Genomic DNA, 19,492 nt, shown 5'->3' on the forward strand with positions numbered 1-19,492 from the left:
CATTACTTCCAGTTGATATATGTGCATAGACTCCTCAAAACTACATGAATTATTCAACATATCTTTAATAATTCAATTCACTTTAACACATAGTGTATACAAAACTAAAAGTTCTTATAGCACAAAAAGAACAATGTTTTTGGAACACTTTCAAAAAGTACATTTTATAATCCATTCACCATTCAGAACATTCAAATATGCATCGCTCAGTCCTATATCCACATATACAATATACACATGCACCATCCAGTAAATTTGGCTCTTTCATCCAGAATTTCTTCCAAGCACAATCCCACAATGATATTATGTTTTTTTCGCAATCACTTCATTATTTCCGTCTGCGTATTGCAGAGTTATCTTCTCTTGTGAGCAGGTATTGATTGTTACGTCATTGGTTTGTGTGAGAAAATTACGTCCTTTTCTCAAATATTGATGACGTAACTCTCACAAACAAATGACGTAACAAACAATACCTGCTCCCAAGAGCAGATAACTCTGCAATATGCAAAGACGGAATAAGTTACTGAAAAACCTTTGTCATTGACTGATATTTTTTTCGGGAAATTCTAACACTTTATCAATTATCCCAAAGTCTTTGGCAGTCTCTGCGTCCATAAATCTATGTCGTTGCATTACTTCCTCTGAAAATTAAGTAAAATTTAATAAAAGTGACAATACAAACAGATCCTGTAACAAAATCAGATTGTTCTTTTAGAAAGAATAATAATATGATGTCTCGTGTAATAGTATTTACATAAAGGTACCTGCAGGTTAAGCATATAAAAACATTGCATCACAATATGCTAATATGTACAGTAATTGCTGTTATTCTGAACGAAACTTTGTAACATACTTTTGTGATAACTCTTTAATAGTGTCAAATAGTTTCATACAATGGAATGGTTAATTCAACAAAGACACATTCAGATATGAAAACCTGTTTTTTTTAAATATGCATATCTCCAACCAGACACTCAGAACACAAAATACTGACAGGAATAACAAACCTTATTTGGTAATTTTTATATAAAAAAAAAAAAAATGGGACTTAGGCATGATGTTGAATTAGGTGTGCCTATACATATTGCCAAGTCATGTTAAGTTTTATTTCCATTTCAGTAAGTTCTTATTTATGAATAATTAATCAGGCGAAGTGCTTCTGATTGGTTTCTGTGCAATATCAACATTTATATACTGATAAATAATAGGTGTTCAGGTAAGTTTGATGCATATACACAAAGTTCAATAATTCTCATAGAATGGTTTAATTTTGACCAAATTTGATGTGCATATGCATATGAATGGGTTTGTCAGCCTCAACAATTCAGGAATATTTAGCATCCATACACATCCTAATTCAGTACAAAGATGGAGTTTCTGTAAAGGTTTGCTTAGGATTCTTTATCTTGTTCAGTATGTCTACACCAAAAGCACATTAATGAACAACACAGATAACATATCCTTCAAGCAGGTGATATAGTTCCATTTTGAATGATAGCACAACAAATTAATGATGTTCATAAACATCAAAAACATTTTGACTAGTAATTCCAAGTTCAACCCCATTTTACAGCACACACTGACTGACCTATTTGTTCCAGACTTCTCCCTGTATGCTTGGCATATATGTTGTTCACTTGATCCAAAATCCTGGAGATTTCTTCTGCTTGAATTGCAACATCTGATGCTTGTCCCTACAAACATCATACAGAAGTAACCATCAACAATCCTTCAACCTACTGCAGATACTAATATATTGTTAGAAAGCATTCAACATTGTTTCAGCTGCTCTAAGTCCGAGGCAGTTAATATCAAAGTTAGAAAGTATCAAACTAAATTTAAACTTGACCTGTAATATAACTGGCCATTTAAAGGCAAAAGGTACAATGACATCAGTTATAATTGCAAAGAAAAAGTTTCACTCAAAGCTGTTTCTGGTCTAGAGTTACTTCCCTTGACCAGGTATTCATCTGTCAATATTCAAATTCTTTTCCTGCCTGGTCTTCTATTCGATCCATCCATTTCTTTCTATTATCAAGTATTTAAATATTGAACAAATGATGGTGAAAATATAGTAAAATGTCATGGTACCCTTTACCTTAATGTATAAAGTCAGACACTTCATAATTTTATATAAAGTACTATAAACATAGCTACATCAACGATTGTTATGATATATATTTAAGATGTAATATAGATGGTATCTCGCTGATAACCAAAGACATATTCTACTACAAATCAAAAACTTTTCTCAGTCAAAATCATCATTAAAGTATGAAAAGCAGGTGCAGACTAATCTGATTCTGTTTCATATTTATAGTTTAAATGACAGTTCCATTTACTTCTAATTGAATGGGTGCCTGATGTTAAATAAAACATATGCTGAACTTCAGGCCTGGCTTCATTTTCCCAAACGTTCCTTAATGTTGGGAAAGTCTTTAACTTCAGATTTTACAAAAGAAAGCCTTCTTTGACTTCAGGAAATTGCCTTTAATGAAAATTCTTTTATAACCAGTAACACTTTCTAATGGAACACCTCAAGAAAATTCCTGAAGTTAAAGAAATTGGATGAAAATTAGACCAGATTTATTAGGCTTGCTATCATTATGACTAGTGCTATCCTTACCTTGCTCATGATATTGCAAGAAAGAAAACCCCAGTATACAGTATATAAGACCTGATCAAACTTACACTAAGTCCACTGACAGGCTGCATAAGTGTGATCCTGGAGTGGGGTAATGCGTTTCTCATCCCAGGTGCTCCGGCTGCTAGTAGCAGAGAACCCATGTCTGTGGCCTGGCCCACACACCATGTGGCTATTGGGTTGCTGACGAACTGCATGGTGTCGTATATACCCAGTGTTGATGAGACTCTTCCACCTAAAGGGAAGATGATGGTTTAAAACAGTAATTTATATTTTATATAGCAATTTGATGCATGGTTGGAGTTTATTAATAGTATCGTTGTTTATAATAATTCCAGGATTGTTTACTCAGAATCCATAGCGATATCATAGGACAGGTAAACATTGAACAGTTAAAAACATCAATGGTATTGCAAATAGGAAACAACAAAATCTATGAAAATGTATTTTGCTATTTTAGAAATACCAGGTAATTTCTCAAAAAAAGAAAGAAAATATTTGTAAAATACATGTGCCCTGCTTCTGCTTTGATTGAAATGTAGCTATGTAGCTCAATGAAAACTCTGATCAAATGTCAGTGAAACAGAAAATAAAGCTCACAGTATTGATATTTTGGTGTAGTTCTCTGAAGATGTATCGATATATAAATAATATTTTATTATATTATAATGCAGTTTGATGGCTGTTGTATTGGAGCAATGGAGTTAAATGCAAAGTCTCACCAAGGATAATGAAGTAGACCTACATACCACTGAACCTTCATTATATATGCTACATATATGTCCAGATAAAGTTTGGCATTATAAAAGGGTATGGTACAAACATACAGACATACAATCGTATATATTGTTAGGAAAAAGGGGAAATGGGACCTTGAATAAATTGATGGTAGGGGAGGTTGTAAATGAGGAAGGGCATTATATCAAGGTTTTACTGTTTATCTTTAGTGATCACCTGCACAGTTGATATACATGTGGATAGTTTGTTTGGTGTTAGCAGCCTGTAAGTATAGGATCTGGGCTATGATGCTTCCTGCCACGACATCACATATCTGTGAAAACAAAACATTAACGGTTAACAACATATCAGGAAATCTTTTGTCAACTAATTCTGTCATGCAAAACAAGGATTCTACAGCTGGCAAAACTTGTACAAAGGATATTTTCTCTCGGTACATAAAACTGAAAGTTATGAAATTTTATAAACCTTGAAGCAGATGCAGATGCTCTTGCAACATGCTGTATCTATAGAGGAGCATCAGCATGTGAAATTGTGTGACCCCAACACACAGTACTTAGTTAAAAACGAACTCAAAAGTGAAAACTTAATTAACCAAGGTTACAGAAGGCAATGAACACTGATAGTCACAAATTGCCCAGCAACATTTGCTATCAACTAAGGCACATACATATATATATGTGAAGTTAAACAAAGTTTTTTATTGCAGAATACAAACTCTTTATCACAAAGTTATTTTAATTCATGATATTAATGCATGCACTATGTGCACCATTGTTAATTCTTAATCATAGTTGTAATCCCTCATTAGATGAACATTGTTAATTAAGCACTTTTTGTAAATCAAGCATCCCTAGTATATGCAATAAAAAGTGTATTGTGTTGGATTAAATCAGTGAACATATAATAAATTAATCAATTATCAACCTCAGAAATATGTTCGATGAAATTTAGTATCATGTTTCAAATAAAGTTTTCCTTTTGATGTCACAGCATGTGGACCAATATTGTCCGAGTTTCTTTCAAGTGCTGTTTTAGAATTTCCACCTATCAGTAAGGAAAAATTGAAATCGTATTGAAACATCTTAAATCTATCATACTTTTGTTTTAGGTAACCAGTGTTACCCAAATTACCTTTTTTATTGTCTCATTGTAGACTGCCAACTGTAAACACTTTTGTACTTCTGGAAACCCTACGACAGATTCTGATGAAACTTGAAACCTGTGGTGGGGATCACATTCTGAACTCAAGAATTTGAGGAGGCTGATCCCCACCGGGGTCAAGTGTTTAAACATTAAAGGGTCACTGAGTACAAACTTCCCAAGTCTTTCATAAAGTTTCCAGTATGTTTCCTCAAGAATATTTATTTCAGTTGAAGTGAATTTTACTAAATAAAAATAAGTCCAATCTGAATTGAGCTGAATGCTTTTATCAGGCCAAAACAAATGTCTGTTTAGGGTTCCTGACCGACCCTAGCTTTTTACCCCCGACCCAAAACTTTTTGATGAAAGAAAAAGAAACGAAGAAATAAAATGAAAATCCTGCTGATTTTCGAATTTGCCTTTCCAAATGTCAGCATATGGAGCACAATTTGCCTCAAAATGAACCTTGTTTATGTAATTCTTTGTTTTACAAAAATAGTACGGTAATAATCACATGACCACATGGTACACAAAAATATACAAAAAAAAAAGAAAAAACAATCGACCTACCTTCCCTTGTTTTTTTGCAACCCTAAACAGACAAAAAAAAATTGGCTTCATTGATTTGTTTATATGGTAGACCCTGTGTATTATAGTGTGACCTTTGCCTTTAGCTGAAGCTTCTGAATGTAGGATACAGTCTAACTGTATACTCAGTCACTCACAGGTGTCATGATGCAAATGATCCTTTGCTGGAGTAAATGGGCATAGATGTTGGTTTCGGGTGGAGTTTCATCTGCACGAGCGTGACTATAGGTTTTTCTACTCCTTGTATGGTGGATCATTCGTGTTTGTATATTCCTGGGCACGAAACGCAGACATCTCTGTTAAAAAACAAAAGAGCTTTATTATGATATACACGTACATGTATATGAATATGCAAACGAAAGTTTATGTCAATTCTAACTGGTAAAATATTTGTTTGGTCTGGACTATATTCAAAAAGAGATTCTCTGTTAAAAATATTGTTTTCTTAAGGAGTGAAGACTTAAGCATGTTAGCAGAACTAGACGGTCAAAAAAATTGCAAGTACCAAGTACTTGCAAGTAACTCAACTAGACATGTGTCTATAGAGGTCCCAGGTTCAAATCTCGTCTAGCCCTGTTGTATATATACATGTATATATAAAGTGATAGCATATATATATATATGTGATTATCTCCCTTTACTTGTAATATAATGTTTTTGTTATTTTACGTATGTTTGTGGCAATGATAGCTATCAAGAGCTAATGTTCCTTGTTAACCTGTATGCCACATTAAATACAGTTTCTTGTATCTTGTATTTCTTGTATCATATTCTAACTACTTATCTATGAAAGTAATTTTATAAGTGAAAGTACAGTAGGCACTAAAGTTTATGGAAAAAAGAATCACATTTGTGCTTTATGAGCATTATTAGCTCACCAGGTCTGAAGGACCAAGGTGAGCTTATGCTGTGCTTATACTGTGGCATCCGTCTTCCCTCCTCCGTACGTCAACAGTTTCTTCAAACGACTACTTCTTCTTAACTACTGATTGGAATTTAACTAAATTTGACTGGAAACATCCCTAAGTGGTGGGGATTCAAAATTGTACAAATGGTGGGGCGGAGGGGCTGGGCCAAAAGGGGACAATTTGGCTATGTTGCTATAAACGACTTCTTCTGTAAAACTATCTCATGGATATCAATCATATTTGGTCAGAAGCATTCATGGGAGGCGGGGATTCAAAATTGTACAAATGTTGGGGCTGACCCCTAAGGGGGATGAGGGACGGAGCCAAAAAGGGTTATATGAAATGGTTAAGATCCCCACCCCAAAACTGTATATACAATTGTTGGGCATAAAGAGATGAATGCAGTCATGATATTAGAATTGATCCCAGGGTCTGCCCCACCCTTGCAGACTTAACCTGTGGGTCATAACTTTGAAATGGTTGAGATCCCCACTCCAAAACAATAAATAAAAATGCTGGGCATAAAGAGACGAATGCAGCCATGATATTTAGAATTGATCCTGGGGTTTGGCCACAACCCTAGGGACCTAGTAATTCTGAGTCACAGCTTGGAAAAGCAGTGGAGATCCCCACCCCATTACCATACATAAAATTGCTGGGCAAGGAAAATCTAATACAAATATATTACAAGGATTGGCCTTGGGGTCTGGCATATTCCCTTGGATCTCATTTGGAGAATATTTTGCCATGATTGCTTAGATATCCAGGTGAGCGATACAGGCCCACTGGGCCTCTTGTTATACGCCCGTCAAATTTGACGGGAATATTATGGTATGGCGTCGTTGGTCAGGCCGGCATAAACTTTTGTTTGTCCGACAATCTCCTCATACATTTTTCGACCGATCTCTTTGAAACTTGGTTTACAATATAATCTTGATATGAAGTTGTGTCTCCCTTAAAAGAATTTTGACTTGATAATTTTTTCAAAAGTTATTGCCCTTTGATTTCAGTATTTGGTTTTTTGTCCGGAGATCTCCTCCTACATTTTTTGACGGATTATCATATGTTGTTGTGTTTCATTGAAAAGAATTTTGATTGAACAATTTTTGCAAAATTAAGTTATTGCACTTTGTTCATTTCAGTATTTGATTTTTTTTGTCCAGAGATTTTCTCCTACATTTTTTTATAGCATGTCAGCTTATAACCACTCTTAGAATGATGCAGATCTTATTTCAATGTAAGGAAGTACATAACACTATATGGCATTTGACGGGCGTATATTGTTCAGCCCCGCGGTACTCTTGATTTTATGTTGTTACAATATATATGTCAAGGTATGATCAGATTTTAAAAAAAAATGACTTGACGTTAAAGGTGATTAATCATGCAGATCACATTACTTTTCCTCTGGCCCCAACACCAGACTTAGACATTTTGACATATAGATGTCTGGTGTTGGGTCAGAGCACACTTCTTTATGAAAGCATGGATTTCTCCGACACCGTTTGGTATCCGGGAGTGACTTATCAACAAAAAGATGCGGTCCAGAAATCTAACCAAGTATAATGTATCCCGAAGGCGAGCCCCTGTGCATGCCATCCGGTAAACTTGACAGAAATTTGAATGACATATATAGCTATTTTTGTTATTGATGCTACATTCATGTATGTGCATATAGAAAACAGATACATGAGTCCTTGAATTGTTAAATCCTTGCCTCGACAGCAGAAAAATTGTATAACCGTACCTGCAGCAGTGCCATTTCGGAAGATGTTGCGTCAAATTCTGCTTCCGGGCAATGATAAATAGAAAAATGAAATACGATTTATTCCGGATACAAATATTAACGAAACTGTTTTGTCAAGCGTTATTTCAAATTTTTGAAATACCATTAGTCTTTTAAATTTTTACCATTTTATCTTACTTAAAAACGTTTAATTTTACCTGTCATATTGTGCTCAGTAGAAGTTGAAGTTTTCAGACTTGTGCTCGGACATAATTCTACTTCCGTTGAAAAAAAACATGGCCGATTATTCCTGACAACAAAGACGTCAGGGGACAGATCGCTTTGTATTTTTGCAAATTTGCGACGGATTACCATGTCAGTCTACATTCGGAAAGACACATTTATCTTATCTGAGTAAGTTTTTGCAATGACACGTAATTTGTCGTTATTGTTGATGTTTAACTCACCACGTTGACTGGCAGAACTTACCGTTGCTAGGGAAGCAGCAGGTGCCCTTTCTGTCTGATATTTATCTATAATGTAACTCATTTAGGTTTGAAATATGACTTTATTTTCATTTTCTGAAATCAATAAATATTCGGACTTGTGTAAAGTTTGAATGAATTTTAAGGAGATCTTCTTCTTCTAAATCATAACACTCTGTACATACACACAGATACACAGATTTATTCTGACTGTAGGAAATTGTACAATTTCCTCTGCTGTCAGCTCAATTATAAAAGTTACAATAGTACATATAGTTGGTTAAACATATTAATAACATGATTTCTGAGTATTTTTTTCGAGTCCATTACAGATAGCTGCACAGTTCCATAGAGAACAGATGTTCAATGATAAGTAATTATATTACAGTAACATTGTGAATTGAATGTGTGGTTCAAAAATAAAAATGTTGGTACGTATATGGGTGTCGCTACATAAGCTACATAATCTTTTACTTGACGCATACCAATTATATTGAATAAGTGTTTTATTTGTTTACACAAATTACAAAATATTTTAACATGATTTAGTTAAATTACATGCATATATCTAAAATTTATTTCATATATATTTCCTCCAATTGATTTTTCGTTTCATTTCAGTTACAATTTTCTTCAATTACCGTACATATTATTCAACTTATGTAATGTTTTAATATTTAAAAAAAATTGCAGTCAAAAAAGTACAGACACCATGTCAGGAATTGACAGACAAAATGTGATGAGACTACGTATCAACAGAATAGCTTTGGTCCAGGAACTGAAGATCGATCACATTATTGGAACTCTTATAGAACATAACTTAATAAACAATAATGACCAGAAGAAAATTGGACATGGTACTACACATGCAGACAGAGCTCGTATTCTCATAGATTTACTGCCCTCAAAAACAAGCATCCCTGAATGGTATAGTCTATTCCGTGATGCTATGTTGAACCCAGATGCTGGCCCAGAGGTCAGAAAGAGGTATCGGTCTCTTGTGGAATTCCTTGACAACACTGTGATACACCGCCCAACATCACAAGCTACAAAGTTTAGTGAGACAATGGACAAAAGGAGGCTCCCTCACTATGAACCTGTCCCACCCATCATTAAAGAAAATAAGAACCAGTCCAACCCCCAAAATGTCCTCAACCTTGATGATGAGAGACGGGAGGCACCTCCAGACCAAGAGATGGAAAAACAGACAAAGGACATGATACCAGAGAGAGGGGACAAATCAACTCCCTGGAATCAAGACAACCAGGACTCTATGACCCTTATCAAAGGTTTTTTCCAACAGTGGGTGCCTACTCCAGACAACTTCAGGTCACTACTCCAGGTAAGAAACACTGGAATAGGGTAGGGTATATTGTCCCTATTTATCCCAATTCAGTATTTTATAATACGGTCCAATATCAGTTTTGCTCAAATTTGCCATTTAAGAAATGTGCTAACTGGTTTGTGATTACATGGTATCTCTGGTTTAAATAATTCACCATATGCAATAAGAAATCCACAACTTGCTGTGTGCTAAATGTTACCTGTATCTTGTTGGAATTTAACCCAAGGCAAATTAGGCAAGATAAAGAAATATTTTGTGGAAGATTTTAAATAAATAAGTTTTATTTTATCTATATAACCATGATTAATATTGCACTGTACATACAATTTACACCTTACAGGTTCCTGAGGATCATTTCCAAGCTCTTCAAGAGTCGACCCACCCTGATGACAAAGCACAGCTAGCCTTAGAGACAAAAGCTTTAGAGAAAATAAGGAAACTGGAACTAGTTGCAGTACTGGCAAGGAGAAAACAGCTTCCACAGGGATTTGAACTCTGCATGTGTGATGTGGTACATGAAATTTTGTTTGACTCAGAAAATTATCACCTGTTTTTTAAATACATTAAAAACCTTCAAGATTCAGAGGTACATTTGCTCAGTGACATTGTGGATTCTTATTCTTCGGTAATGCAAGCACTAGATCCATCAAAATCAGGCGATGACACAAAACAGGCAATCAAACTGGGTTATCACCTGATAGACTTCCTTGCAGAGTTTGGATATTTCAAGGAAGCAGAGCTCATCATGGCTGTTCTCCTAGTGGTTCTCAACCAGACAGACAACATGGAAACATGGATGACCAAATACAAAGGGTTCGTGAAGCTCATGAGGCTACGAAATATGAATTACAATTTCAGTGGATCATACAGTGCCTACTCCCTGGCCACTGAGATGATGTGGAAGATCAAAATGATGTCATTTGGACAGGATCTGATACCAAAGGCTGAGTTGTATAATGAGATCTGTCAGATGATGTTGGAGAGAGGATCAGTGAATGCTGCCTTTGGTTGGGCACAGAAAGCTCTGAAGGTAAATCAAAGCACTTATTACTATCTTAGAAAATATGGTTTTGGTGCATAAGTTATTTAAATCTGAACATGAGAACAGTTTTATGAATAAAGACCCTGATAAATACGATTCCATAAATATTGATAATTGAGATTGTTCTCATTCATATCTTAAACCAAAGAAAAAAGTAAGCTGATGCAGAAACATTTAATAAAATTAAACTGTCATTTACCAGGTATAACATTTTCTGGATGGCTATGAAAAGTTTAATTAACCTGAGGAAAAGTGATGTAAACTGACAGCAAAATTAGCTGAGTTGACATACTTTTTCCCAATATTATCAGATGCAAAATAAAGTTACAGTTGTTTTGGAAATTTGCTACATTTTATATAGTTTGATTTTTCTGTCATCTTATACACCTAAAGAAATATTTGAAATAAAGCTTATGATAAAGTGGAAGCACAGTCCATGGTATTATGTAATAACTAATAGAAAACCGAGTCAATTGGTATGATTTTTATACGCCCGTCAAAGTTGACGGAAGTATTATGGTATGGCGTCGTTGGTCAGGACGGCGTAAACTTTTTGTTTGTCCGTCAATCTCCTCCTACATTGTTTGACGGATCTCTCTGAAACTTGGTATACATTATAATCATGATATGAAGTTGTGTCTGACTTAAAAGAATTTTGATTCGACAATTTTTTCAAAAGTAATTGCCCTTTGTTTATTTTGGTATTTGATTTTTGTCCGGCAATCTCCTCCTACATTTCAACAGATCTCTTGGAAACTTGGTATACATCATAATCATGATATGAAGTTGTCTGCCTTAAAAGAATTTTGATTCAACGATTTTTTCAAAAGTTATTTCACTTTGTTCATTTCAGTATTAGATTTTTTTGTCCGGAGATTTTCTCCTACATTTTTTATAGCATGTCAGCTAACCACTCTTAGAATGATGCAGATCTTATTTCAATGTAAGAAAGTATATAACACTATATGGCATTCGACGGGCTTATATTGTTCCGCCCCGCGGTACTCTTGTTACCATTTTTCACATGATATAAATATGATTTACATCATTTATTAGACTATGTATATTAAAACAATTAAATTCATATAAATTATATGTATTGATGATAAGATGTGAAGTAGCATGTGATAAGTCATTGTTAGTACCCGGTATATGTATTTCTGTTGAAGGTCAAAGATGTTGAATTAACTGTTTTACTGTAGTGTTGGCTAGTAAATAACCTGCTATTGATTGTCTTATTTTGTTAGGAGGTGCAGGAGACTGACACAGTGAATGTTATCAACATCCTATGTACAGCTGTGGTAGCCTACAGTGCTAAGTGGCAGGTAAAGCGCGCCGAGCAGCTGGCCATACATGCCGTTCAGCAGGCCAGGTAAGTCAGTCAGGGATTCTTCACTTAATGGTCTGCGTGGATGATTTGATAACTACTTGAGTACAAACATGTATACAGTCAAACCTGTGTTAAATGACACCTGAATATTCTGACAACCTGCCTCATCTAACATAATGCTGTTATCCTGTTTATAATGGAAATGACCAAATAAGAGCTGTGTATTAATTCTTACTTCCTGTCCAATCTGACCATTATGTTGTGTCCCAAATAAGGTGTCAGATCGGTAAATAACCTTTTTTTTTCGCTAATGTCTGATCCGCGGGAGGTTCTGGGTTCTACAATATGTTTACATCTTCAGTGAACCCTCATCCTCATTTTTATTTATGTAAAGTATGTATGTATTTTTTAATACTTATTTATTTTCAAAGCACTATCTACATCTTTACAAATTGTCTTTATTTTTATATGTCACGATAATATGATCCTATTTGTTCCACTAGATCCATGTTTGGACCAAGACATCCCTTGTACCTGAAGGCACTCCTTGCTTTCTGCCATTTCTCAAATGAGTTTAAACAAGACCAGGCTGGCCTTGATGTTGCTCAGGTAAATGTTTCTTCTGTTTTGTGTCATTTTGTAAGGTAAATATGTACTGGGAGGGCTAATTATAATTGGTCAGCTAAATGAATCAGATATGGGTAAGTGACAGTGCTTGTCTTGATGTTATTGATATACATTTCATTCTGAAAACAAATATATACATCAGAACAAAAATTTAAACCTATGAGAAAATCTAACATGTAAAACAGGATTTCGAAGGATCATCTGGAGGAGAAATTAACCATAGATGGTACATGTAGTAATTTAAAAGGAGTTTGGATTAATTGTTAGCTCAACTTACAAAGTGTATAAAATGTTCCTTCTTACCCAGCATGCACTAGAGGTAGCCCAGAAGATCTATGGCTGTGACATGATAATGACTGCCCTGGCCCACCGTGCTGTGTGTAAGGCCTTGCTGGTCCTTCAGAAGTTTGATGACTTCAATTATGACAACCATGCTAATGAGGGATTGAGAAAAGCACGGATTCTCCTCAGGGACAACCATCCCATGTTATACCTCTTCCTCCATACAGCAGGTAACATATGAGTTCAATTGGCTGTAAGATCTAGAGTGTCTACGGTCATTTAAACCCCATGCATTGTATATATAATTTCTTCGAAAAATTCATTTTGTTGTACATTTCATGAATAAAAAATTCTTTGAAGAAATAGAAGTGTTTGCAAAAATAAAATGATTTCCTTTTTTTGCACTGTGTACTCTTAGCTGTTACCAGTTTTCAATTTGCTTAACGTTTCTTTAATTTATATTGTCAAAATGTTAATACAGCTGATGAAAGCTGTTCATGGAATTTACTGTTCGGTTCAATAGGGAGCAAAAAATCTTTTCGTTTATTATCCCCAGCTTTCACCGAAACGGGGGATATTAATTTGGGTTTGTATACGTCTGTCAGTCTGTCTGTCACGCTTCGTTTCTGTGCAATAATTGCAACAAATGTTAACCAATTTTTCTTCAAACTTGGTACCAGAGTAAAATGCCTTAAGGGCTCGACCAAGTTCGATGACCACTTTCAGCGGACTTTATGTGGCGAAGTTATGGCCCCTTGAATAACGAAAAACGTCATTATCTACAGTTTCCGCTTAATAACTCTAGCAAATATTAGCCAAATTCCTTCAAACTTGATAACAATGTTTGTGTTCCTCTGTCTTTCCACCCATCCTAGGCACTCTTTGTATTGCCGTCGATATTGTACAGATATTTCAACCATATTTTAACCTAACCTCAATAATGTTTACCTACAATATGTCATGCAAGCCGGGGACATAAATTCTACAAATTTGCTTTTTTTTTTTTTTTTTTTCGATTGTACATTCTTATAAATGATGGCCTAAAGATATCGGTCTAAACCAAAATATATCATAAATCTTTGGCAGACAGCCAGGTAACACACATTTGTAATTGATCTTTGGTACAATATAGCCACAGCTCTCCAGTGGAAAGCTCTTCACTCCTCAAAGGATATGATGAATGCAACACTGACATTAGCCGAGACAGAGGCTAAGATCGCCATCAGTATAGTTGAGGAATACTATGGTGAAATCAGTGTGAGGGCTGCCCAGATGAATTCCTTACTTGGGCAGATCTACTCCAAGATGGACAGGTACTGTATGATGTGTCCATGAATATTGTATTTATCACTTCGGTTATCGAATGTGGATCAATTTCTATTTGGACAATGGGGAAATTTTGCTTGAAAGGGAATCAATATGTTTTTTGAAAATATGAATCAATAGACAAAACCTGGATTCTGGGCTTTGATCCAACCCTTTTAGTAGTACAGTACATGTACTACTCTAGTTTGTAATATTTACATCAAGAATAAAGAAAAGATTATGCAATGCATTTTGGGTACTTATATAGCTAAATAACTGTTGGTTTCATATTTTGTAGGCTACAGGATGCCGAGAAGATGCTCTACAAGAGTGCTATGTGTTTCAAGCTGTGTTTGAGCCCCAACAGTAACTTCCGCTTACTGTCTATGGCTACCCTTGGTACTTTCTACAAGATCTTTGACAAGCCAAAGGAAGCTATCCTCATGTTCAATGATGTCATCACCAATATAGGTATTTGCTGCTTTTTTATAAGATTGTCATTAGCCAGACTTTCAGTGCAGGGATCATTTAAGAGGAGATTCATTTGGCCCCAAAAAGTTTTCAACTTACCCTTTACTTTTTAGTTTTTATAAAGAATGGTCTCTACAAACTTCCACTTTGTTTGATCTAAGCATTCTAACAACCGTTTTCAAAATCAGATAATCCTTAAAGATGGGGTAATTTGTCTTATCTTGGATTCCTATCTCAGAAATATGTTTTTCTTTTTGGCTATTAATAATCAGGTCCGTTTTATAAACCGTTTAAAGGTTTAAACAACATCATCTCCAGGCTGTGTCCAAGTGTGTGATCATCTTTGCAAATAATTTATGCTCTAAATGGATAAAGCTCAGATAATGTAATTACCAGACTGATATTGTTGTGTAATCAAGGATTATATGTAATATGTATAATGTTTATGTGAAACTTAACCTGGTGTTTAAATAAAGTTACCTCGTTATTTGAGATGGAAATGTTATCCTTAAATCTAACCCTGACAGGCTGAACTCAAGTATTATGTTAATGTATATATGTGTTTTATGATGTTTACTATATGTTACATTCTAGAGCAAAGTGCAAATATTAGATTTTAAGTACATGTACTGATACTTAACTTTTCAGGGAAAAATTCAGCAAATTTTATAAGAAGGATAGCATTTTCAGCTTGAAATTTTACCTACAGAAATAGCTTACTATTTAACAATACCTAATTATACATTACATAATAAATACAGGTAGATATTAAAGAATTGCTAATTAAGTTAATATCACTATTTCACATTCTACCTTACAGAACCATGTGGAGTTTACCTGAAATGGGTTCATGTTTGCTTTGAGCACCTAGTGAGTACACTACAGTCTATCAACTTGAACAAGGAGGCTGATGAGGTACAGATTAAGCTGTCCCAGTGGTTACGGGACCACCCAGTGTATGATCATGTTGTCACTGTTGAAGACCTGCAGCAGAAACCACAAGCCTTTGCTCGCTTCCAGGAAGACTTCAACATCTGGGAGAAACGTACCAAGAAGATTTTAGACATGGTACTGAACAAAGACAAATAAACCAAAATCTCAGGAAACAGTTGATTAAAAACTGCCTGTGATGAAAATATAACACTTTAAATACCTTTAACTTTGACTGAAAAGACTTTTGATAAAAAATAAGCCAAATAAAATCATATTTCTTATTACAGATATGACTATCTGAAATTAACTCTATTTGCAATGACATATAAATCTTTAAATTATTATATAAAGCAGAATATGAGTTTAAGCCATAGTAATGGAAGTTGGCAAAATCATATTCTTTCAAGTATTTATAGTCTTCAATTCATTACCTGATCAGAAATATTTTTCTATGTGTAGCATAAAGTACTATAATCTAGTAACTGGTAAAACCATTTCTTTCAAGTTTATATGGTCTTCCAGTGAAAACTTGATGAAGTATAATTTTCCACTGCCCTGTTTTGGTATATATTAATCGTAACAAGTGAAGCTCCTTAAATCTGAGTCTTGCCTTGTTCCAGAGGTAGTTGGTTTGAGCAATTTGTATGAAAACAATTTTTCGGTGTGGAACATTATTCTGTATGAAACACAAGATAAAACTTGACCTACTTGAATAATAATCCAAAATAATAGTTAATGAGGGAACTTTGGATGAAGTGACAGACAATGCTGAAGAAACATTCCTAAGTACTCGTGTGTTGGGGATGGCAACTGTAACCGTAGTTCACAGTTTACTCAATTCCCTTCTAGAATAGACATCCTCTGAAGATCTGTTCAAAGGTTTTATTTTTCTTGTGAACAGACACTATTTTCCACGTGAACTTTAATTACAGCTTAGTAAAGATCATTACAAACCCTTAAGGTGGGCAAGGCATTACATTATATATACTGGTACATTAATAATAATAATAATAATTTGAGGTTCTTATATACTGCTTTATCACAACCTAGTTCATAGGTCGTCTCAAAGCGGTTCACAAATTATTATCCGAGGTTATAGGGCCTTTGCAACCAGCCAAAATCTTTCTCAACTCCCTGGGGAGCATACAGCTGGTGCTGCCATTTTGGCGCTCACAGCTAGCATTCTACAATTCTAGCACTGCCCAACCACATACTCATTTACAGCTGAGTAGACTGGAACAAGCGGCATAAAGTATCTTGCTCAAAGATACAACACAGTGCCATGCCGTGACTCGAACCCGCAACCCTTAATTCGGTCATGAGCCCAGCGTCCTACCACTAGACTAACATGCCTCCTATACATGTACTATCTTTGAAAATCCATGCTGGTACATACAAACATTGAAATCCAATCACAACCACTAGACAAATCTACCCATATAGTATGTACAGTTTGTTTAACTCATTTACCCCCACATATTTATATTGGACTTGCCCAGTCTTTGATTTGGTAAGGTTCAAATGTGACTTTAGGGTTGAATGGGTTAAGAGTTAAATGAATAGTTATTAAGTTATATGAAAATTAAATAAAAAATTGAGGGGGAAAATTCAGAGATTTGCAGTAAGAACATTTATGTTAATCATGTTTATGATGAACCAAACTTCTTTAAAAAGGACATTCTGTTTCACATAATCATATCAAAAATAAAGCATTTAAAAAAACTGTTTTTGTCTTGAAATTTAATTATCTACACCCTTTGATGCAAAAACAGTATTCTGGTACCTAATACTTTGAACTAATAAATATGTGATAAAATAGTTTGTAAATAAAACTCTTGGTATTTTTATATGAATGTATAGTCTGTGTTACTTGTTTGACATGTTCTTGTTTTTCGTGTATATTTTAACTTTTATAACACAATAACTCTTTCTTTTACATACATATATGATATGTCTCCCTTTATAAAAGTCCTGAAATAAAAATTTACTATTTTTGTAGAATTGTTTTCTATCTACAGGTTACTGATAGATTTGTTTTTTGCAAATCAGTCGAATTTGTTATGGTATTTTGTAGACATGAATGTGTGTAAATACTATTTGATGTCTTTGTTGGTGTTTGAGGTCCGATATAAATGTTGTTTCTTGTCTATTTTGCACTACATTTCTCCAGTATAAATTTACTTCTCAGATATCTAATATTCTAATACAGTGTGCTTTTATATCCTTCAAATATTGTATAGTTCAACACGTTTATTATATTATTAAATGAAAGCATGTAAAACTGTCACTTAAACATTGTTTCAGTTTTTTGTTGTTGGTAGAATTATGTAGATTCCTAATATCAATTTACCTATTAGTATTAAAACCTGCAGACCTAAATTAGATATTTCCCAAAATTGAAGTTTCATTTTGTCTAATTTACAAAATAAAGCAATATTGAAATTTGATAGTGGATATATATTCTGTAATGAATGTTAATTGACCAAGTAGAAGACATTGCTAACTCTTCACTGTATCCAAAGCTGTAATGGGTTACACAGGTCACTTTCTAAAAAACTGCAGGGTATCTGATTGACACAAAATGTGGAAAAATTGTTTGAAGAAAGAATAACGGTTGATTTAAAGATCTAGAACATACATATGTGATTATGTAAATACAAAAGTTTTATTGACGTGGAGAATGACCATTCTGTAGTATTGGGACAAAACTAACTTAATTGATGGGTATAACATTGTACATAACAGTAACATTATAATTAGTTATACTACAATATTGAGGGATATTTTTCAGATGGAAAAGTTTGTATGAAAATGCAATTTTGCATAATAGGAGAAATTCAAAATTATGTTTTTGTTCATGTTTTGTATATGTTCCTGTATATATATATATTTTTTTATACATATTTGGTGTCAAAATTTTACAGCTTAAAACAATGTTTAATTGTATGATGGAAAAGTTTTTCATGTGTACTGTGAAATGTATTAATTACAGTAGCATTCTTGCACTCTATCTACTGGGCTTGTGTACATGAACAAACTAAATTTAGTAAACATCATTGGTTTACTCTATTATACTTACCATAACGGTTGTGAATTTTATGAAATAGTTATATCCTTTCATAAAGTTTTCTTGAATATCATAGGCTCATGTTCTTCGTCCTGTTACTTGCACACTACCTTAATTAAACTTCCATCATTTAAGACCGGAGTTGTTTTTATTGACACACCTTCAGCTTTAGATACGTATGTAGAATTGACAGACATCGGGATATTTAAGGATTGAAATGAATCATTTTAACATAATGATGGTATACAACACAGTTCCATTTAAACATATTCGGTGCTGCCAGTCAGTGCATGTATTCTTACGGAAACGTAATGCATATACAATTTATATCTGTTTTATAAAGTTATAGAACTTCTGTTTTCGTGGAAAAGATAGTGTTTTATGAAATTATCTGTTCAGTCAGAAAACACTTATCACTCAGGAATAGTCTGAGGTTCAGTTTGGTTTTATTTTGTTTAACGTCCTATTAACAGCTAAGGTCATTTAAGAACGTGCCTCCATGTGTGTTATGTAAGCATGCATGCGTGTATGTGTCCTGGAGACAGGGTATATTGGTATACTTGCTCCTTGTGATAGCTCCTAGGGACAGAACCCATTGTCTTCCTCACCTGGCCGAATGTTCAACATTAAAGCCAAAAGTGAGGTATTACCTAGCATGGCGTTAGGAAATAAAAGGAAGTTAGAAGTGGAGAGAAATATAAAGATGCCAACTATTGTAATTGGTGCAACATATTTTGGTTGCTTTTGTGTCCCCAAGTAGAGGACAGGAAAGCAAGATTCCAATTCTGCAGGGGGTTCGCTCATTAGTCACCTGTCACGATACATGCAATGGCCTGGGGATTTCGTCATAAAGTTTTT

At 34.4% G+C, this 19,492-nt stretch overlaps 2 protein-coding genes across 2 annotated transcripts; one reads left to right on the forward strand and one right to left on the reverse strand.

Annotated features, from left to right (window-relative positions):
• Positions 1–48: 48 nt before the first annotated feature.
• On the reverse strand, positions 49–7,811 carry LOC110442176 (ATP-dependent Clp protease proteolytic subunit, mitochondrial-like). The gene is made up of 6 exons (XM_021485657.1): positions 7,769–7,811; positions 5,251–5,409; positions 3,599–3,695; positions 2,692–2,879; positions 1,589–1,694; positions 49–641 (listed from the first exon to the last, which is right to left on the reverse strand). The coding sequence occupies exons 1-6, from the start codon at positions 7,781–7,783 to the stop codon at positions 538–540; spliced, it is 669 nt and encodes a 222-aa protein (XP_021341332.1). The 5' UTR covers positions 7,784–7,811; the 3' UTR covers positions 49–537.
• A 199-nt stretch (positions 7,812–8,010) lies between these two features.
• LOC110442183 (amyloid protein-binding protein 2-like) lies at positions 8,011–16,610 on the forward strand. Its single transcript, XM_021485668.1, has 9 exons — positions 8,011–8,161; positions 8,926–9,574; positions 9,918–10,607; positions 11,867–11,991; positions 12,453–12,558; positions 12,884–13,088; positions 13,991–14,171; positions 14,462–14,634; positions 15,455–16,610. The coding sequence occupies exons 1-9, from the start codon at positions 8,121–8,123 to the stop codon at positions 15,721–15,723; spliced, it is 2,439 nt and encodes an 812-aa protein (XP_021341343.1). The 5' UTR covers positions 8,011–8,120; the 3' UTR covers positions 15,724–16,610.
• The last annotated feature ends 2,882 nt before the right edge of the window (positions 16,611–19,492 follow it).

The sequence above is a fragment of the Mizuhopecten yessoensis genome, unplaced genomic scaffold (genome assembly GCF_002113885.1).
Source record: "Mizuhopecten yessoensis strain PY_sf001 unplaced genomic scaffold, ASM211388v2 scaffold716223, whole genome shotgun sequence".
NCBI classification, from domain to species: Eukaryota; Metazoa; Mollusca; class Bivalvia; order Pectinida; family Pectinidae; genus Mizuhopecten; species Mizuhopecten yessoensis.

Excerpts from the sequence above, each read along its gene's own strand:
- LOC110442183 (XM_021485668.1), top strand. The coding sequence starts at position 8,121 with ATGTCAGTCTACATTCGGAAAGACACATTTATCTTATCTGA. Across the intron at positions 8,162-8,925 it reads GACACATTTATCTTATCTGA|TCAAAAAAGTACAGACACCA; the intron begins GTAAGTTTTTGC and ends AAAAAATTGCAG. Across the intron at positions 12,559-12,883 it reads CTGGCCTTGATGTTGCTCAG|CATGCACTAGAGGTAGCCCA; the intron begins GTAAATGTTTCT and ends CTTCTTACCCAG.
- LOC110442176 (XM_021485657.1), bottom strand. Across the intron at positions 2,880-3,598 it reads CATGTATATCAACTGTGCAG|GTGGAAGAGTCTCATCAACA; the intron begins GTGATCACTAAA and ends TCTTCCCTTTAG. Across the intron at positions 1,695-2,691 it reads AGCCTGTCAGTGGACTTAGT|GGACAAGCATCAGATGTTGC; the intron begins GTAAGTTTGATC and ends TGATGTTTGTAG.